General features: G+C 28.7%; 2 protein-coding genes across 2 annotated transcripts in view; both read right to left on the bottom strand.

Annotated features, from left to right (window-relative positions):
• LOC118742948 overlaps positions 1-16064 on the bottom strand; it is a gene marked incomplete in the record, with an annotated part of 403480 nt that overhangs the window by 312223 nt on the left and 75193 nt on the right.
• LOC118742972 (sensory neuron membrane protein 1-like) lies at positions 8622-15621 on the bottom strand. The gene is made up of 8 exons (XM_036475419.1): positions 15030-15621; positions 12997-13154; positions 12643-12790; positions 10009-10263; positions 9611-9907; positions 9347-9556; positions 9098-9276; positions 8622-9036 (listed from the first exon to the last, which is right to left on the bottom strand). Exons 1-8 carry the CDS (start codon positions 15138-15140, stop codon positions 8793-8795), a joined length of 1602 nt encoding a protein of 533 aa, XP_036331312.1. The 5' UTR covers positions 15141-15621; the 3' UTR covers positions 8622-8792.

The raw sequence follows: 16064 nt of genomic DNA, 5'->3' as shown, positions 1-16064 counted from the left end.
GATTTCCGCAATTATATTATTTTCCTGTAATTTGTTGTTGTTGTCTTCTTTTGCCAATATCACTGTTTACTTGCAGCAGAAATTTTACGTTGCGGATGTATGTATGTATATGAAGACACGTACATATGTAGATATCGTCGTCACCTTAATTCACAAAGGCCCCACCCAAAATTTTTTTCGAAACTGCGTTTTTCATAGTTTTTGGTAGGATGGATTTAGTAAGGTACACCTTCAATAAAAAATTTGAAGTCAATTGGAAAAGTTCAACTCTTTTCATCTAAATTTCCAAATTTTTAATTAGAATTTTCGAAAAATACATACATACGTACATATGTACATAACGAAAAGATTTACAAAAATCAATGAAATTATTTAGAAAACTCTGACCTGCACTTCATTCTACTAAAAATTTTGTGAGTTATAAAACAGCAAATAAAAATTTAATAAAAGTGAACTTTTAATTAAAATTATTTAGAAGAATTTTAAAGCCTCTCCGAAAAGGAATGAGTGTATAGGTGTTTAAACGGTATTTTAGAGAACACGCAGAGAAGTGTATACACGTCTAGTCCAAATGACTTTTCTCTACAATTGCTCGTCATATGCCAGTGCTGGCCGAATCATTAATTTGCAAATCAGAATGATTTCATAAATAAATCGTTCCGCCATGTAATTTTGGCAAGAACTGTAAAATTCCGAAAGAGGTTTTCACTAAAAATATAATTTTAAATTAACAGTTACAGTTAAAAGAAATGAATTAAAAAAAAAAATAAAAATATTTTAATTGTCTTCACATTACTTATAGAATTTTCGACAATTATCACGAGAGGCTATTAAACATCCACTTCATTGCTTAAATGTTTTCGTCGAATTTCACTTAAGTATATTTTTACTTTACAACTATGCATATACTAGTATGTATGTATGTATGTGTACATTAGTGTAAATATCAATTATAGAAAAAATTGTATTGTATTGGCAGCGGAAATTTTTCAGTTGAATGCGTCACTTAAATATGAACATTTCGATTACAAAAAAAAAAAACAAAAACTACGAAAAAACTATTGTGAATTGAAGAGTGAATTGAAGTGTTTACGTACATCCAAAGGTTCATACATATGTACATATATAAATTTACATATGGTATGTAAGCTTTCGTCTAAACTTGACAAGTGTGCTATGTTAATGTATGTATGTGCTTACTCTTATGTACATATGTACATATACATATACATACTTAGACTACATGTAATGGCTGCTGCTGTTTAAATCTTGTCATTCTTCATTTTTTTTTTTTTTTTTGTGATTTTGTGTTGTTGGCTATTTTGCTTTATTTTGTGCTCTGTTGCTGCCGCCAACTTGTCTGTTGCGATTCAACCGCAAAAATGCCACAAAAATACCCAACAGCTTGCTGTAATTTTTTTTCTCATTTGTGGCTTGTTTTTGGCGTGCAAGGTGCCAAAAGCAAAAAGAAAAAAATATTAATAATATAGTCGTTCAACGAAAGTCAGATATAGTGTGAACAATAGTATATAATATACATACATATCTTTAAACAATGTTGATATGTATGTATGTATGTACGTATGTATACTTCGTGCTTATTTAATTGTTAATTATGAAAAGCTTAGTGTTTGCGGTTTTAGAAGTGGTTTATTTCCAGTTAGGTATAATCGAGAATGATTTGCTGCATTCGCTAGAAATGTGGGAGGTTTTGGAGTACGTTCGTTGAATTTTTTCCGTTATTAAAAACAATATGGAACTACATATAGTTAGTTAGGGAGTTCACAAGTTATTGTATACTGTCGTACTGTTGTATGTCATAAATTTTAAATGGCTAAAACTCTATTTAAGGAATTCGCAAGCTAACATAAATTTTTTTTTTATGAAATTTCACGCAATTCAAAAATAGTTGGTGGTGATTTCAAGTCCTCTAAACATTTATTTAGCCGTTAAAAACTTTACAACCACCCAAGTGTTTATCATAACTATACGGCGCCCAAGTTTTGACAAGTTGACAAGTTTTGAATAATTTTAATATTTTTTTTTTATAAAAACACGTTTTTTTTTTTAATAAAACCGATATAAATCCAAGTTTCAAACGTTGTACAAAAATTTAAAAAAATCAGCAATGTTTCATCAAAATTTATACTTTTTGCTCAGAATTTTTTATTATGTAATTAAAATTTTTTCATCCCAGTTTCAAAATTTATACAAAAATTAAAAAAATTCACTTTTTTATTTTTTTATTTGTTTTATATTTTTTTTTTCCAACGCTTTTGTGCATTTTTTCTATTTGAAGCATGTTGGAAAATGCACAACACCGTCAATAAAAAAAATTCCAAAAATTAACGGCATTTACAAAAGCAACAGAAGCCAAATCATTAATTTTTTAGAATTTTAATCTGTCTGTCTGTATGTTTGTACGCGCATCACTCGTTAAGTAATGCATGGAATAGAATGGAGTGTTCGCCGATGTTTTCCTAGAGGTCCAACTTAAAATATAGAAAAAATTAGAGAGTTGCCACCTGAATGAAAATTGCAGTTTAAATAAATTGATAAGGTAAAGTTAACATTGATTGATAATATAAATTAAATATTGCAATATGGGTAGAAAGGTTTACTGCCGAGAATATTGTGAGGAGCGTTGCCACCTGTTCCAAAAATTGTATTCAAATGAAATATTAAAAAACGAGTATTAAGCTAAGAGGTTTAAGAAAGTTTACCGACGAAAATATTTTTGAAGCGTGTTGCCACCTATTTGAAAAATTTAATTCAGTTATATTGATAAGAAAAGCTAGATATCGAATTAGTACACCTTTCAAGAAAATACGCGACATGTAGACTCGAGTTATAACGAACTCTCGACTCGAAATTCAAAATTCAAATATTTTAGGCAGCTTTTTTGAAAAAATTGCAGCTTTTTTTGAAAAAAAAATGCAAATTTCCAGACGCTAGACAATTGCGTTAATTTTTAATATTTTTTTGCTGACGCTGCTAGACATTTTTTCCCATATAAAAATAAATGTTGAGCATTGCCGAGCATACCTTATTTGGAGGTAAATGCACAACACCGTCAGCCAAAAAATTAATTAAAAGTCAACACGATTTTCCAGCGTCTTGAAATTTGCACTTTAACCTACTAAATGGGCTATAAAAATGCATTTTTTTCAAAAAAGCTGCCTAAAATATTTGAAATTTTTGGGGGATTTTGGTAAACTTTTTTTTTGAATTTTTATAATTCTTGTACAAAGTTTGACTTTTATTAAAAAATATTAAATATCGAATGAACAAAAGAAATGTAACCAAAATTGCTTAAAATAAAATGTTTCTATTATTTCTTCCAACACTGTATCATTAAGCGCCAGAGTAGCAGTGGTTCTTGACGATGAAAGCCTTGTCTAGTGTGTTTTACCAGACGAGTACCTTATATACTCGTAATACAATGTTATTGGTACAAAAAAGATTTAAATTTTACAATTGCAATTGTCAGATCGACTCAAAGGCTAGATATTAAAATGCGAAATCCAAGCGCTTATTTAGAGTCCCTCGTATTATTTTCCTTTGCTAACTGAAAATCTTGATAGAACATGTTAGCAGTAATGCAAAAAGTTATGCAAATTAATATTTAGGTGAATATTTCAAGTTTAATAGTTCATGCACGTCTTGCGATAGTTGCATCTGTATTTTGTTTTTAATAAAATTTTATTATAATTACCTAACACCTTCCGCTGTCAGTAAATAACTCACGCCCATATTCTTATGAAAATGTTACCTTCGAGCACTGGCATATATGTATGTATATATATGTATTGCACACAGGTATATGCATTCAGCTATTACTTACTTTTTAAGAGACATTTGGTTTATAATATCGACAATTTCAGCCTCATTATATCATACTTTCATGCATAACTAAAGCGGCTTTTGTATGAAGCTTTTGTGAAAAATGGCGCAATTAAACTACCAGCTGTTCAAATAACATATAAATATCTTTTAAAAAATTCTATTGCATGTACATATGTATACTAGTACTAGTGCACCTCTTTCAATTTCGGTGAATCAAAAAATAAATAGTAAAATCAGTTTGAACGAAATTTGTTTTCTCTCAGCTTTCAAGTCAATGAATGATTTTTGTAGACAATAGCTGAGGTGAGAAATTTCTTAGAATACAATAAAATTAGGGCTGTGCGATTATTCGATTACGCGAGCAAGTTGATTAATCAATTATTCGGTTAATCAATTACTCGAGTAATCAAGATTTTGATTACTCAAAACGATGATTAATCGAGTTAATTGAAATATGATTACTCAAAAAAAATAATTTTGCTCGTTAAAAAAGTTTGCTTCGGAATATGCTTATTTTCTTTTTTACATTCTGTATATGAAAACAATTTTTCGTTTCAACAGAAACGATGTTTTCAGAGTATCAAGGAACTTCAACTACTTTATATGTAAAGAGTTGAAATGTTGATTACTCATTTTACTCGAAATGTTGATTAATCATAAAGCAAATTACTCAAATATTTTGGTTTTTGGTTAATCAAAAATCTTGATTACTCGAGTAACTGAACTTTTGAGTAATCATAATTTCCAATTAATCGAATAATTGAGTTACTTACTTTATGATTAATTAAAATTTTGAGTAATCAATTAATCGCACAGCCCTAAATAAAATAAAATGAAATTCGGAAATTCAATGTTAAAAACAAAAGGTCTAAAGAAATACAAACTTATTTGGTGAGAGTTTTTAAAAGCACATTGACATTTGACACATTTACATGTGTATATTAGAAAAATACTATACATATATATACGTATATATGTAAGTATGTATGCAGTTTTGTAAATGTATAAATTATATTATTATAGTAATAGGGTTAAATGTTCGGGCTTATCGCGCATTTTATCTGCACAAATATTCCCAAATATTATAAAGCAAAACAAAAAAAATGTTTCCCAATTTTTTTTTGTTTTGCCGGTTAAAATTGTGGGATCGATTTATTCACATGGAGTTGGCGATAAGACTGAAGTAGAAGGTAGAGTATCTATGGGCTCACATTGGTACATATATCCACGATGCCCTCTTAGAACATCTTTCAAGTTTATTGTAATTAGTGAGATCTGTCTTTTTGCGCTGTTGAAAACTTTTCGGACAACCTTATAGTCATTAAATTTTTGAAAAGCTCCAAGTGTGTTTTTTTAAGCAGAAATGCAAATTTTCGGAGCTTTGGGTACCCTAAAATCAAGTAACTTAATGTGTTGGCGATGTGTTGGTTTAGGACGTGTTAAGGACGGCGCTTTTTATGACCTGAAAGTTCTCGCCACTCGGTCTGTTTTGTGGATATTTGTCGAGCACTCGGATAGTTTTTTCTTCGAAGAATTTTCTATGCCAAGGTCCTGATTTCCGCTGTCATAAACAAAAATCAGGAAACTTCAGCTGTTGGATGCAATCTGGACAATGTGTTAAGGATTCCCAACTTTCCTTTGTATGACGAATGAACTATTCCGTTTTGTTCGGGCATGTCCAGTGAAGAGAGTAATATTTAAGATATTTAGAGGGCTATGAAGAAAAAAATACTATATTAGTAATTTTATACAACTGAGTACTGATGTACACATATTTTTCTGAGTAAGTGTATTATGGTGGTGCTTAAAAATTTCAACAATCAAATTTTTTATGGGGCCGCCTTTATTTTGGTCTATGTACTAAACAAAAATATCCATGAAAATTTAAACAAAATTTTAGAAATCGCTACTAAGCGTTGGAAAAAAATGTAATAAAAAAATCGACATTTTGATTTAGAATCTGATAAATTCATAATATTGTTGAGTTATGTTGGAATTTTTGCGATAAAAAAAAAATTGTTCCACCCTAGTAACCAAAATTTTTTTATTTTTTATTTTTATTTTTTATTTTTATTTTTGTAGATGTCTTTATTTTGTACATTGAGTGTATGTAATGCCTATTTCTAAATAGTGTTTAGTTTTACAAATTTCCCTTTCGTTCGTGATTTTTTCCAACTATTTTGCTTTGCACATTACTTAATACATAGCACACACTGCATCTATTTACTTTTTGTGTTCAATTTGCTCGATTGTGTGTTGTGTGTGGGTAAACACCTGCAAATGAATTGTCATTCAAAAATTTTCATTTTCACCTAGAATTTTTTCGCTTGCTTGCAAATGCAATAATAAACCAAAAAAAAATAAATGAAAAATAATTAGTAGCAATGCAATGCATGACAAATTACATGGCAACAGTGAAAGAAAAAAATGGCATCATTCATGTCGCTGAAGCCATTCGCATAAATCACAAGAAAGATCAAAGCGAGATTAGCCTCAAGTGAAAATTGGAAATGAAAACAAAGCACATTTATACAAACAAAATAATATTAAAAATTATACTGTGCATGTAATTGGGTATACGTAATTTTTAATTATAATTTGGTGCATGTAAATTTTTATTTATTTTTTTTTTTTTTCACCGAGCCATTAAAATTCAGTTAATATGCCTAGACGATAGGCATTTTGTTTGCGAGACTACTCAGCGTGTTTCCCTTAATAGAGAAAATAAATGTTGCAATAGTGGCAGGTAACAGTTGTTCAGTTGAGGGTATACTTAGTCTAAGATCCGACAAAGGCACGACCTTCACCCATCTGTTTAATGGATGACATTTTTTTTCTATGAAATTTAACGTGTTAATAAATATTTTGCGAGTGGGTTGGCTGAAGAATTTTGGCCAGGATATTTTTAACTAAATGTTATAAAATTATTATTATTTTTTTAATTTTGTACTCATTTGTTTAATGCAACAATTATATACCAATCGAAAGTATTAGGTAGGTATTCTGAACCCCTGAAAAGAATATTATTTTTTTTAATTTTGTTATGTACATACCTTTATGTACAATGTGCATGTAAAATTAAATATAAAAAAAAAATACATAGAGTGGTCATGGTCGGATGAGCAAACCACTGTCCCGTCATTCGAGAGATCCGAGGGTCGATACTTGGGGCAGCGGAATTTTTTTTTCCTTTTTTTAATTCAAATTTCTTTTAAATCATATACATTTTATTGCTTTTTAAAAAAATAATTTTTTGAAAATTTTTTAATGTTAAGTATTTTATGTTCTATTTAATTTTTTTCTTTATTAAGTTTATTTTAATATTAGATAAAAAGAAAAATATTTTTTTTGTGATGTTAATTTTTAGAAAACTATTTTGTTTTTTCTTTTAGTTTTTAGATTTTTTTTAATTTCATTAAATTTTTACGAATTTATTTTTTTTAAGTTTTTTTTTTTAATTTGCAGATCTAATTTTTTTAAATTTATTTTCTTTTTTAAAAACTTATTTATTTATCCTTTTTTAATTTATTAATTAAATATTTTATTATTTTTTAAATTATTTAATCCTAATTTTTACTCTTAAACAACATATTTTTTCTTTTTAGATTTTGTTGTTTTAAAAAGAAAAATATTTCATGTTTAGTTCATTTTATGTATACGAATTTATTTTCTTAATATTATTATTTTCTTTTATTTAATTATCTTTTAATTTTATTTAGTTGTTAACGACTTATTTTTTAAAAGAATATTATACTTTTTCTGTTTTTTGAATACATTTTATTCTCTCTTTTTTTTGTTCTTCGCTTTTATTGTTTTAAAAAGAAAAATATATTTTTTTTAATTTCTTTTAATTTTGAGAAACTTGTTTTACTTATTCTTACCTTTTTTAATATTAATAATAATTTAGGGCTTAAGGACAAAAGCAGGATAACGCTAAGACCTCCCCATAACAGAACTTTCTAAATTTAATTGTCTCTTGATTTTATTTAGTTTTTAGCAACTTTTTTTCCTTTTTCTTTTTTTTTAGTTAATTGATTTTTTTTAATGTGTTTTTTATTATTTTAGTTTAATTTTTATTGCTTTAGAAAGAATTTTTTTTCATTAAGTTTTAGAACGTTTTTTTATTTTCCTTTTTAAGTTTATTTTTGTCTTTTAGTTTTAGTTTTTAAGATTATAGAATTTTAAGAAGAAAAATATTGTTTTAATTATTTTTAAGTTTTATAAATATATGTATTTATTTTAATTTGTTTGATTTTTTTTCTGTTTTTTTTTTTTAAATAAGTTATTTTTTTATAAAATTTTTTAATTCTTAATTTTAATTGTTTTAAAATGAAATATTTTTTGTAATTATTTTTAATTTTGAGAAACTCATTTTATTTATTTTTCGTTTGATGCTAAAGCCTCCTCGTTAGCAGAACTTTCAATTCGTTTTTCGAAAGACAAAAAGGAGCTTTCAAGATAGTTACCAGAATTGCTATAAAGTGAGCTTCCCTCTAAGCGAAGTACGGCAACGCTCTTTGGTCATTATTTTCCAAAAGGTAGGTTCAATGGGCAGGTGTCTAGGTATATATTTCGCTTTCTTAAAGAAGTTTCAGGATTTCGCTTTGAAGTTTTTTCAATTCATTCGTTTGAAGAAATTCGTTTGAAGCTCAAAGAAAATTGCGAATAGAATAATAAATATGAATATCACAGATACTACAACCTTCATTGGTGATGATTCGCTCAAAACTATTAATTTTTTCCAGCGAATCATTTTCTACTTTATTTAACTGCACTTATTATGTAAAATAATGTACATCAGTGTATAGGATATGAATATGTGAGTGTTTTTCTTGAATGCCCAAAAATAGGAATCATACTCGAATAAAATATATATGATTCCTTGTTACGGTGCGGTGAGATTTTCTTAAAAAAGTCCATTTGAAATGAGATAAATATCTTTCAACTTAAAATCTATCCACCGGCAAACGGCGATTCGAGAGATCAGCTTGCGTGATAGATGGCGCATTTACCTTATCCGCCGCCGGCTTGACGTCTTCAACTTTGTTTGATGGCTCAGGGATCACTTTCGGTGGTACTGTAATATCCAAGCTATCACTTTTCTTGTAATACAAGTAACTAGTGGACATAAAGCCAACCAAAGCCATAGTGATGAGAGTCCAACGTAAAGCAGAGTTGAATTTAAGGCCCCTAAAAAAAACAAAGGCATTAGAACTACCGACGAAAGTCTCACTATATTTAGTGAACTTACAGAAAGAGTGTATATTTCAGCATATTGGTGAAGGTCTTATTCAATGCCACGCCTTCCTCGACCCAGAATAACGGCAAAATCATTTTGCGCAAATTTCGTACGGGCTCAATTTTCTCAACGGGTTCCATATCCAAATTGAATTGTAAGCGCTTGGCGGCTTGAAATGGTGTACCGGAAGTCTAAATTAGAAATTTTTTTAAAAATTTAAGTATTATTTAGTTGTTCTCGAAAAATCGTAAACACAATTACCAGCTCAAAATCTATGAAGACTGCATGATCTTTCTCATTCGGGCTCAAGCCGTTCACTTGCTCCAACAGGCTGGGATCAGCATTGTAGAAGTGCGGCATTGAGGCTATAATTGGAGCGCCAACGCAAGGTTCCAAATTCATAGTACCTTTGGGCGGACAGGTTTCGATATCTTCAGGATCGTCGCAGAAGCAATGTAAGCTGGGATCGGACTGGCGAGAAGAAATACATACATAAAATTTACCATTGCAGTATTGAACGCCTACCTTTATGTCGCCCAAATCCATGTGGTAGCGCATAGCCGGCATGCCGTGATAAGACGATTTCCGCTTGTAAAGCGCACCAAATGAGCGACACAGATCCGGTGTGAAGGCCCAGAGTCCTTGTTCTTTGGTCATAAAAGGCGCGAAAATTGTCGAGTCGGTGCCAATGAACTCATTGCACTCATCACCAGGCCAAATATCCAAAGTAGGCTCATCGCCAAAGCGTATAACTTTGCCAAGCTTGCTCACGTTCTTCACGCCGCGACAGACAGTGAAGCGACCGGCATCGGTGTGATTGTTCTAACGATGAAGAGAGAGAGAGAGAGTTATTCGTTTAGAAAATAAGTTTGTAAGCGTGTCAAAATTAAAAAAAAAAGAAACTTAACTAAAACAAAACTCACATTCGCCATAAAAGAGAACAGAAAATGTGTGGCGTTCACTTGCTTTGCTTGTTTCACCTCGCCCGTGTAGAACGCTGTACAAAGCGCTTTTGACGCGAATTCTTCCGATGAACAGTCCACGTAAAGCCCTCGAAAAAACAAATCCATAAATTTAGCTGTAATGATGGCTTTCTCACCGGCAAACACAATGCTTATGGCCTTGGCTACTAGATCCAACATGGCGGCGCGTTCACGCTGTACCACAACGGAGATAGGCTACGGAAAGGCGTTTTTGGAGAATAAAGAGTGGTACAATTAGTCCTTTAGCAAATTATTTGCATTAAATACAATGTTTTTTTTTTTTAGTGAAACTTCTTTAGCGTGCGCAATTAATTAAAAAATCATCTCAGAAACTTTTTTATTGTTGATGGGAGCTGCACTCCCGCGCTCTCTTTCTTATCTGTCTGCGCCTATGTCTTCATATTGAGAGTGGTAATGATTATGATTATGATTGTGATTGGGATTGTGATTATAGATTGTGATCGTGATTGTGATTATGATTATGAATGCGTTTGTGTTTGTGATTGTCATTATGACTGTGATAATGGTTATGATTGTGATTATGATTGCAATTGGGATGATAACTGTGGTTAGGATTATGATTGTGATTGTGATTATAACTATGATTGTGATTATGATTGTGAGTGTTATTATGAGTTTGGTTATGGCTCTGATTTTGATTGTTATTGTGATGGTGATTATGGTTTTGACTAAAGTTCAAATTAAAATTGAGTTTAAGGTTATAATAATTATTAGGACTTAGATTTAGATTAGAAGAAAATAGAATTGAAATGGAGACTAAAATTAAGACACAGCTGTCCCCATTGCGTTATTTATCTGAAATAGAGAAATTTCGAAAAAATTTTCTCTTCCATATTGTGTTTCAGGGGTATGCTTCAAGAAATTCTTGCAAAAATTCATGAAAAAATATTTTTTAGTAGGGCTGTGCGATTAATTGATTATTCAAAATTTTAATTAACCATAAAGTAAATAACTCAATTATTCGATTAATTGGAAATTATGAATACTCAAAAGTTCAGTTACTCGAGTAATCAAGATTTTGATTAATCAAAAACAAAAATATTTGAGTAATTTGCTTTATGATTAATCAACATTATGAATAAATGAGTAATCAACATTTCAAAGTACTCTTTACATACATACATATAAAGCAGTTGAAGTTCCTTGATACTTTGAAAAAAAAAAACGTTTCTGTTTTCAAAAATTAAAATGAAATACATACATACATACATATTTTTTTCATATACAGAATAAAAAAAAGAAAATAAGCATTTTCCAAAGCAAACTCTTTTAACGAGCAAAATTAATTTTTTTGAGTAATCATATTTCAAGTAACTCGATTAATCATCGTTTTGAGTAATCAAAATCTTGATTACTCGAGTAATTGATTAACCGAATAACTGATTAACCAACTTGCTCGAGTAATCGAATAATCGCACAGCCCTATTTTTTACATTTGAAGATTTCATTGTTGCTACCTAAAATTTTTTTGTAATATCCGAGACACTTCCTTTTTTCAAACTAATTTTTAAATCCTATTTTAAATTCGTTCCTCTTCCTTTGGGTTCAAAATGACTTGTGTCCGCAAGCTCGTCAATTTTATTCAATTAAACGTAATTTCATATTTCTTCCCGTCGGACATTTGTTTGTCTTTCAAACAAAATTTTTAATTTTTTAATAATAGGCATTAAAATAATTACATATGTTTAACTATGCACAAAGAGTCGCTTAATTTATAACAGGGTTACCAGCTGCCTTTTATAATAATAATAATAGATTGGCGCTTACACATATGTTAGTGTTTGGCCGAGCTTCTCCTCCGATTTGTGGCGTGCGCCTTGATGTTGTCACACAAAGCGGAGGGACCTACAGTTTTACGCCGACTCCGAACGGCGATTGTATTTTTATGAGAAGCTGTTTTTCATGGCAGCTGCCTTTTATGGACGTTTAAAAAATGTTGGAGGTCGGAGTTCGGTACGAAAACGAATACATTAGATGCAGTAAATTCAAGTACGATCGAGAAAGAGTTTAGGAAGAACATATTGGTGTTGAGAGAATGACACTCGCGAAGCAACACAGGACATATCTAGGGAGAAACTATAAACTATCACAGACAGGGCACTGCAGACTATAAAACCATCTGTTAGACCTGAGTTTGGTGTGTGATTAAATGATTTCCATTGCTTTTGCAATCCATCTATATACCTAATCCTTGAGTGTCAGAACGTTTTAAGAAAACAAGAAAAGAGTAGAGGCTCAGCGTGGTCAAAAGAAGAGCACATATGTACACTCGCTACTTTCAAAAGCTCTTCTAAATTCACTGGGGAATGATGGATTAGACGAAGTGTTGTAAAGAGTAGAGGGCTTAAAGACCTTAAGACTTTTTTAGGGTTCTTGCTCAAAATACTAAAATCAAACTTTTTTTTAAGTCATGAAAGATTCACGTTCTGTATAAAGGGAAAGAGGATTCTAAACTAATTTCAAAACCGTTTGTGGGAAATATTTTTCTATATTTTGCCGGCTTTTGTATAGTCACTTCATCTTAAAGAAAAAAGGATTTTTTTTTTAACTCACCACAAGCAGCGGATGGGCAATTGTTATTAGCTCCTCACCGGTTAATCCATTCGAAGCTTTGGCATTGTAATAAAATGTATTGCGCATATTAAACGAAATAGAATCTTCTACAGCATCGTCCACCAAATCGTATTTATCCTTCCATTCGCTTTGTTTTGGGGCGAGAACAAGAATTTGTTTTATTTTTTTTTTTAGTTTTTGTTGTTAATTATAAATTGATAAAAAAAAATCTGATAAAAACTAACTATAAATCGAAACTTTGCATGAAAATGTGACTTTATAAAGCTTCTTAAATATATTTTTATTTTTTATGCATTAAGCCATAGGCATTTTATTTTTACTACTTTTGCTCACTCGAAAACAAATGGGCCGATTTCCTGCAAATTTGGTTTGCCACCATTGATTACTTCATCCGGATTTGTTATGTTGAAAACGTAAATATAGAAATGTAAAGGAAAAGGTGTTTGTGTCCAGAGATCACGTATTTCAGTGCCCGGCTTGAGTGACACTTGCTTTGAAAAGAAAAACAATTTTTATAGATAAGTATCATTTAAATTAGTTGTTAATGAAAGTATTTATTAATTAATTTTTTTAAGTTAATTGTTAATATTTGTTTGATTTTATTTTTTTATTAAATTCAATATTTTTTATAATTTTTTTTATTTTACTTGGTCTTATTTTTAATATATTTTTCGTTATTTTTAATTTTCAATTTTAATTTTTTATTTAACATTTTCGTTTTAAATTTTTCTTTTTAATTTAATTTAGTTTAATCATACTATACAAATTGTTTTTTTATTGCAGTTTTAATTTTATTTAACTGATTTTTTGATATTGTTTATTATAAATTTAATTTATTTCAAAAATAATTTTGTATTTATTTTGCTATTTTTAATTTTATAAACAAATTTTTTTATTATACCTTATTATTGTAATTTTGTGTTTAATTTTTTTCTTCATTATATTTTTTAAATTAAATAAGTTTTTCGTAAATTTTAATTTTAATTAGTTTTTAATTAATTTATTACACAAAAATTTCCACTGTTTTATTCTACTTTTTTAATAAACAAAGTTTTTATTTTATAATTATTATTTTTTCTATGTTTCTCTTATTATTTTGTTTTATGTTAATAAAGTTTTTGATTTTATTCGTATTAAATTTAATTTTTTTTAAATTAATTTTATATGTTTTTGTATTTACATTTATTTGTTAACTCTTTTTCTTTTATTAAATTAATTTTATTTTGCATTTCTTGTCTTTACTTTGTTTTTTATTTATTGATTTAGTTTATCGCAATTCAATTATTTTATTCTAATTTGTAATTAAATTAAGGTTTTCCCATAATTTACTCTTGTTTATTTTAATTTTAATTTATTTATTTCTTTATTTATCTCATTGTTTGTAATTTATCGTATACAGTTTTTTAAATTTTTTTTTATTTAATTTTTAAATTAGATTTCTTGTTATTGTTTATTTTTTATTATACCGCATTTTTTACTATTGCAGTTATTGCTTTTTTTTAATTTTATTTATTTTATCTGGTTAATGATTTTTTTTTTATTTTTTTAATTTTATACTTCTTACTTAATTTTATTTTATGTTAGGTTTTATGTTTGTGTTATGGTATGTTTAATTTTTTAATTTATTTTTACAGTATTTGTTACTTAATTTTTGATTTAAATTTTCGTAAACTTTTATTATTATTTTTTATGGATTATGTTATTCTATATATTTTATAGTTTTGTTCTTTAATTTAATGCAATTCATTTATTTTATTATTTTAATTTTATTTTGTCTCGTTTAATTTCGTTATTAAGTTAATTTTTTGTTGTTACTGGCATTAATTTGTTTTACTTTCACAATTTTTCGTATTTTTTATTATTTTGACTATTTTTTTGTTTTAATCTTCAATATACATACATAAGTACTGCAATTTATTTTATTTTATTTTGTTAGTACACTAGGTTTCTCGTAATTTCTTTGTTTTAAAGTTAATTTTTTCATTTTGATTTTTCTAATTTAATTAATTTTCAACAAATTAATATTTTTAATTTACTTTTATTTTTCTTATTAAGTTTAGTATTTTTAATTTTAGTTGTATATTTGTTATTATTTTTATTTAATATAGTTTTATTTTGAATTAAATTTATTTTAGTTTTAAAAGTATATTTATTATTATTTTATTATAATTTTTATTTAAACATCGCACCTTTTTTAAATTTTTAATTTACTCTTATTTTTTCTTATTAAGTTTAGTATTTTTAATTTCAGTTGTATATTTTTTATAATTTTTTAATTATATAATTTTATTTTAAATTTAATTTGTTTTGATTTTAATTGTATATTTATTTTTTATTTTATTGTAATTTTTATTTAAAATTCGCACCTTTTTAATCATCGCCTTGAGTATTTTCGGAAAGCCGACCCAGCCAAATAGCAATCCGAACGCCATCGCCGCCACGGAAGCGATCAACAATTTTTGTCTTTGTACTTGCATACCTAATAATGTTTTTGTTTTCTATCGCATCAACACCTAAACATTTAGTCACTTGATTTTAATTTATTCGATACACTCAAAATTTGTCTTAATAAATTCACAAAAAAAAATCACTCTCTTTCTCCATACGTATTACGGCCTATTTTCTTCCCAACTGCTATCCTCGATTTCTGCGAACGTACTAAACGTGCCTATTAAGTTTTCCATTCATAGAACATGCAATCTTTGGCAATAAATATTGCCCAGACGTCAGATGTCTATGTATGTCGCATAGGAACGTATTAACGTTACAAAGAAAACAGAAACACTAAAAACTGTTGAGACAAACAAATTTAAAGTCGTTTCATAGAAAAAATATATTCATAAGTATCGTTACGCTGGTATCGCTGGACGTGCACATATAGATATATACATATTTGCGTTATAACAATCTGAGAACTAAATCATTATTAACCTGACTGCCGACAGTCAGTCATCCATACAATACGCAGTTATTACTACAAATATTTTTTTTTTTTTGTAATTCATTTTTGCTTTAAATGCAATTGATATATCTTGCTGTTGTATGGATATTGGCATTGCAAAAATTCATAATAGCTATTGATAGCTCACCTCACCGCCCCAAACGCACACGCATTTTAAACGCTTGAGACGCGTTTAAGTTGATACGAATATACCGTCCATATGTATTTCAGCTGGTACATTCGCACTACACCATTACCATTGCGGACGTCATCCTTGGACTTGGGAGTCCTACATTTATGCGATTTCACCTTGTTCAGTATTACTCAGCAGGAGTAGAGGGGGGGAGGGGGCCTTCTAACTACATATAATTGCTTTATACATTTAGAGCGTTTAGGCAACTGTAGAAGGCTACGCCTTCGCAATAATATTGTTATATTGCAAATTTCTCACAATAAAATT

Source organism: Rhagoletis pomonella, unplaced genomic scaffold, assembly GCF_013731165.1.
Source record: "Rhagoletis pomonella isolate Grant_MI unplaced genomic scaffold, Rhpom_1.0 Rhpom_scaffold_00001, whole genome shotgun sequence".
Taxonomy (NCBI): Eukaryota; Metazoa; Arthropoda; class Insecta; order Diptera; family Tephritidae; genus Rhagoletis; species Rhagoletis pomonella.
The sequence above is the reverse complement of the archived record's forward strand: the minus strand, read 5'-3'. Positions and strand labels throughout refer to the sequence as shown.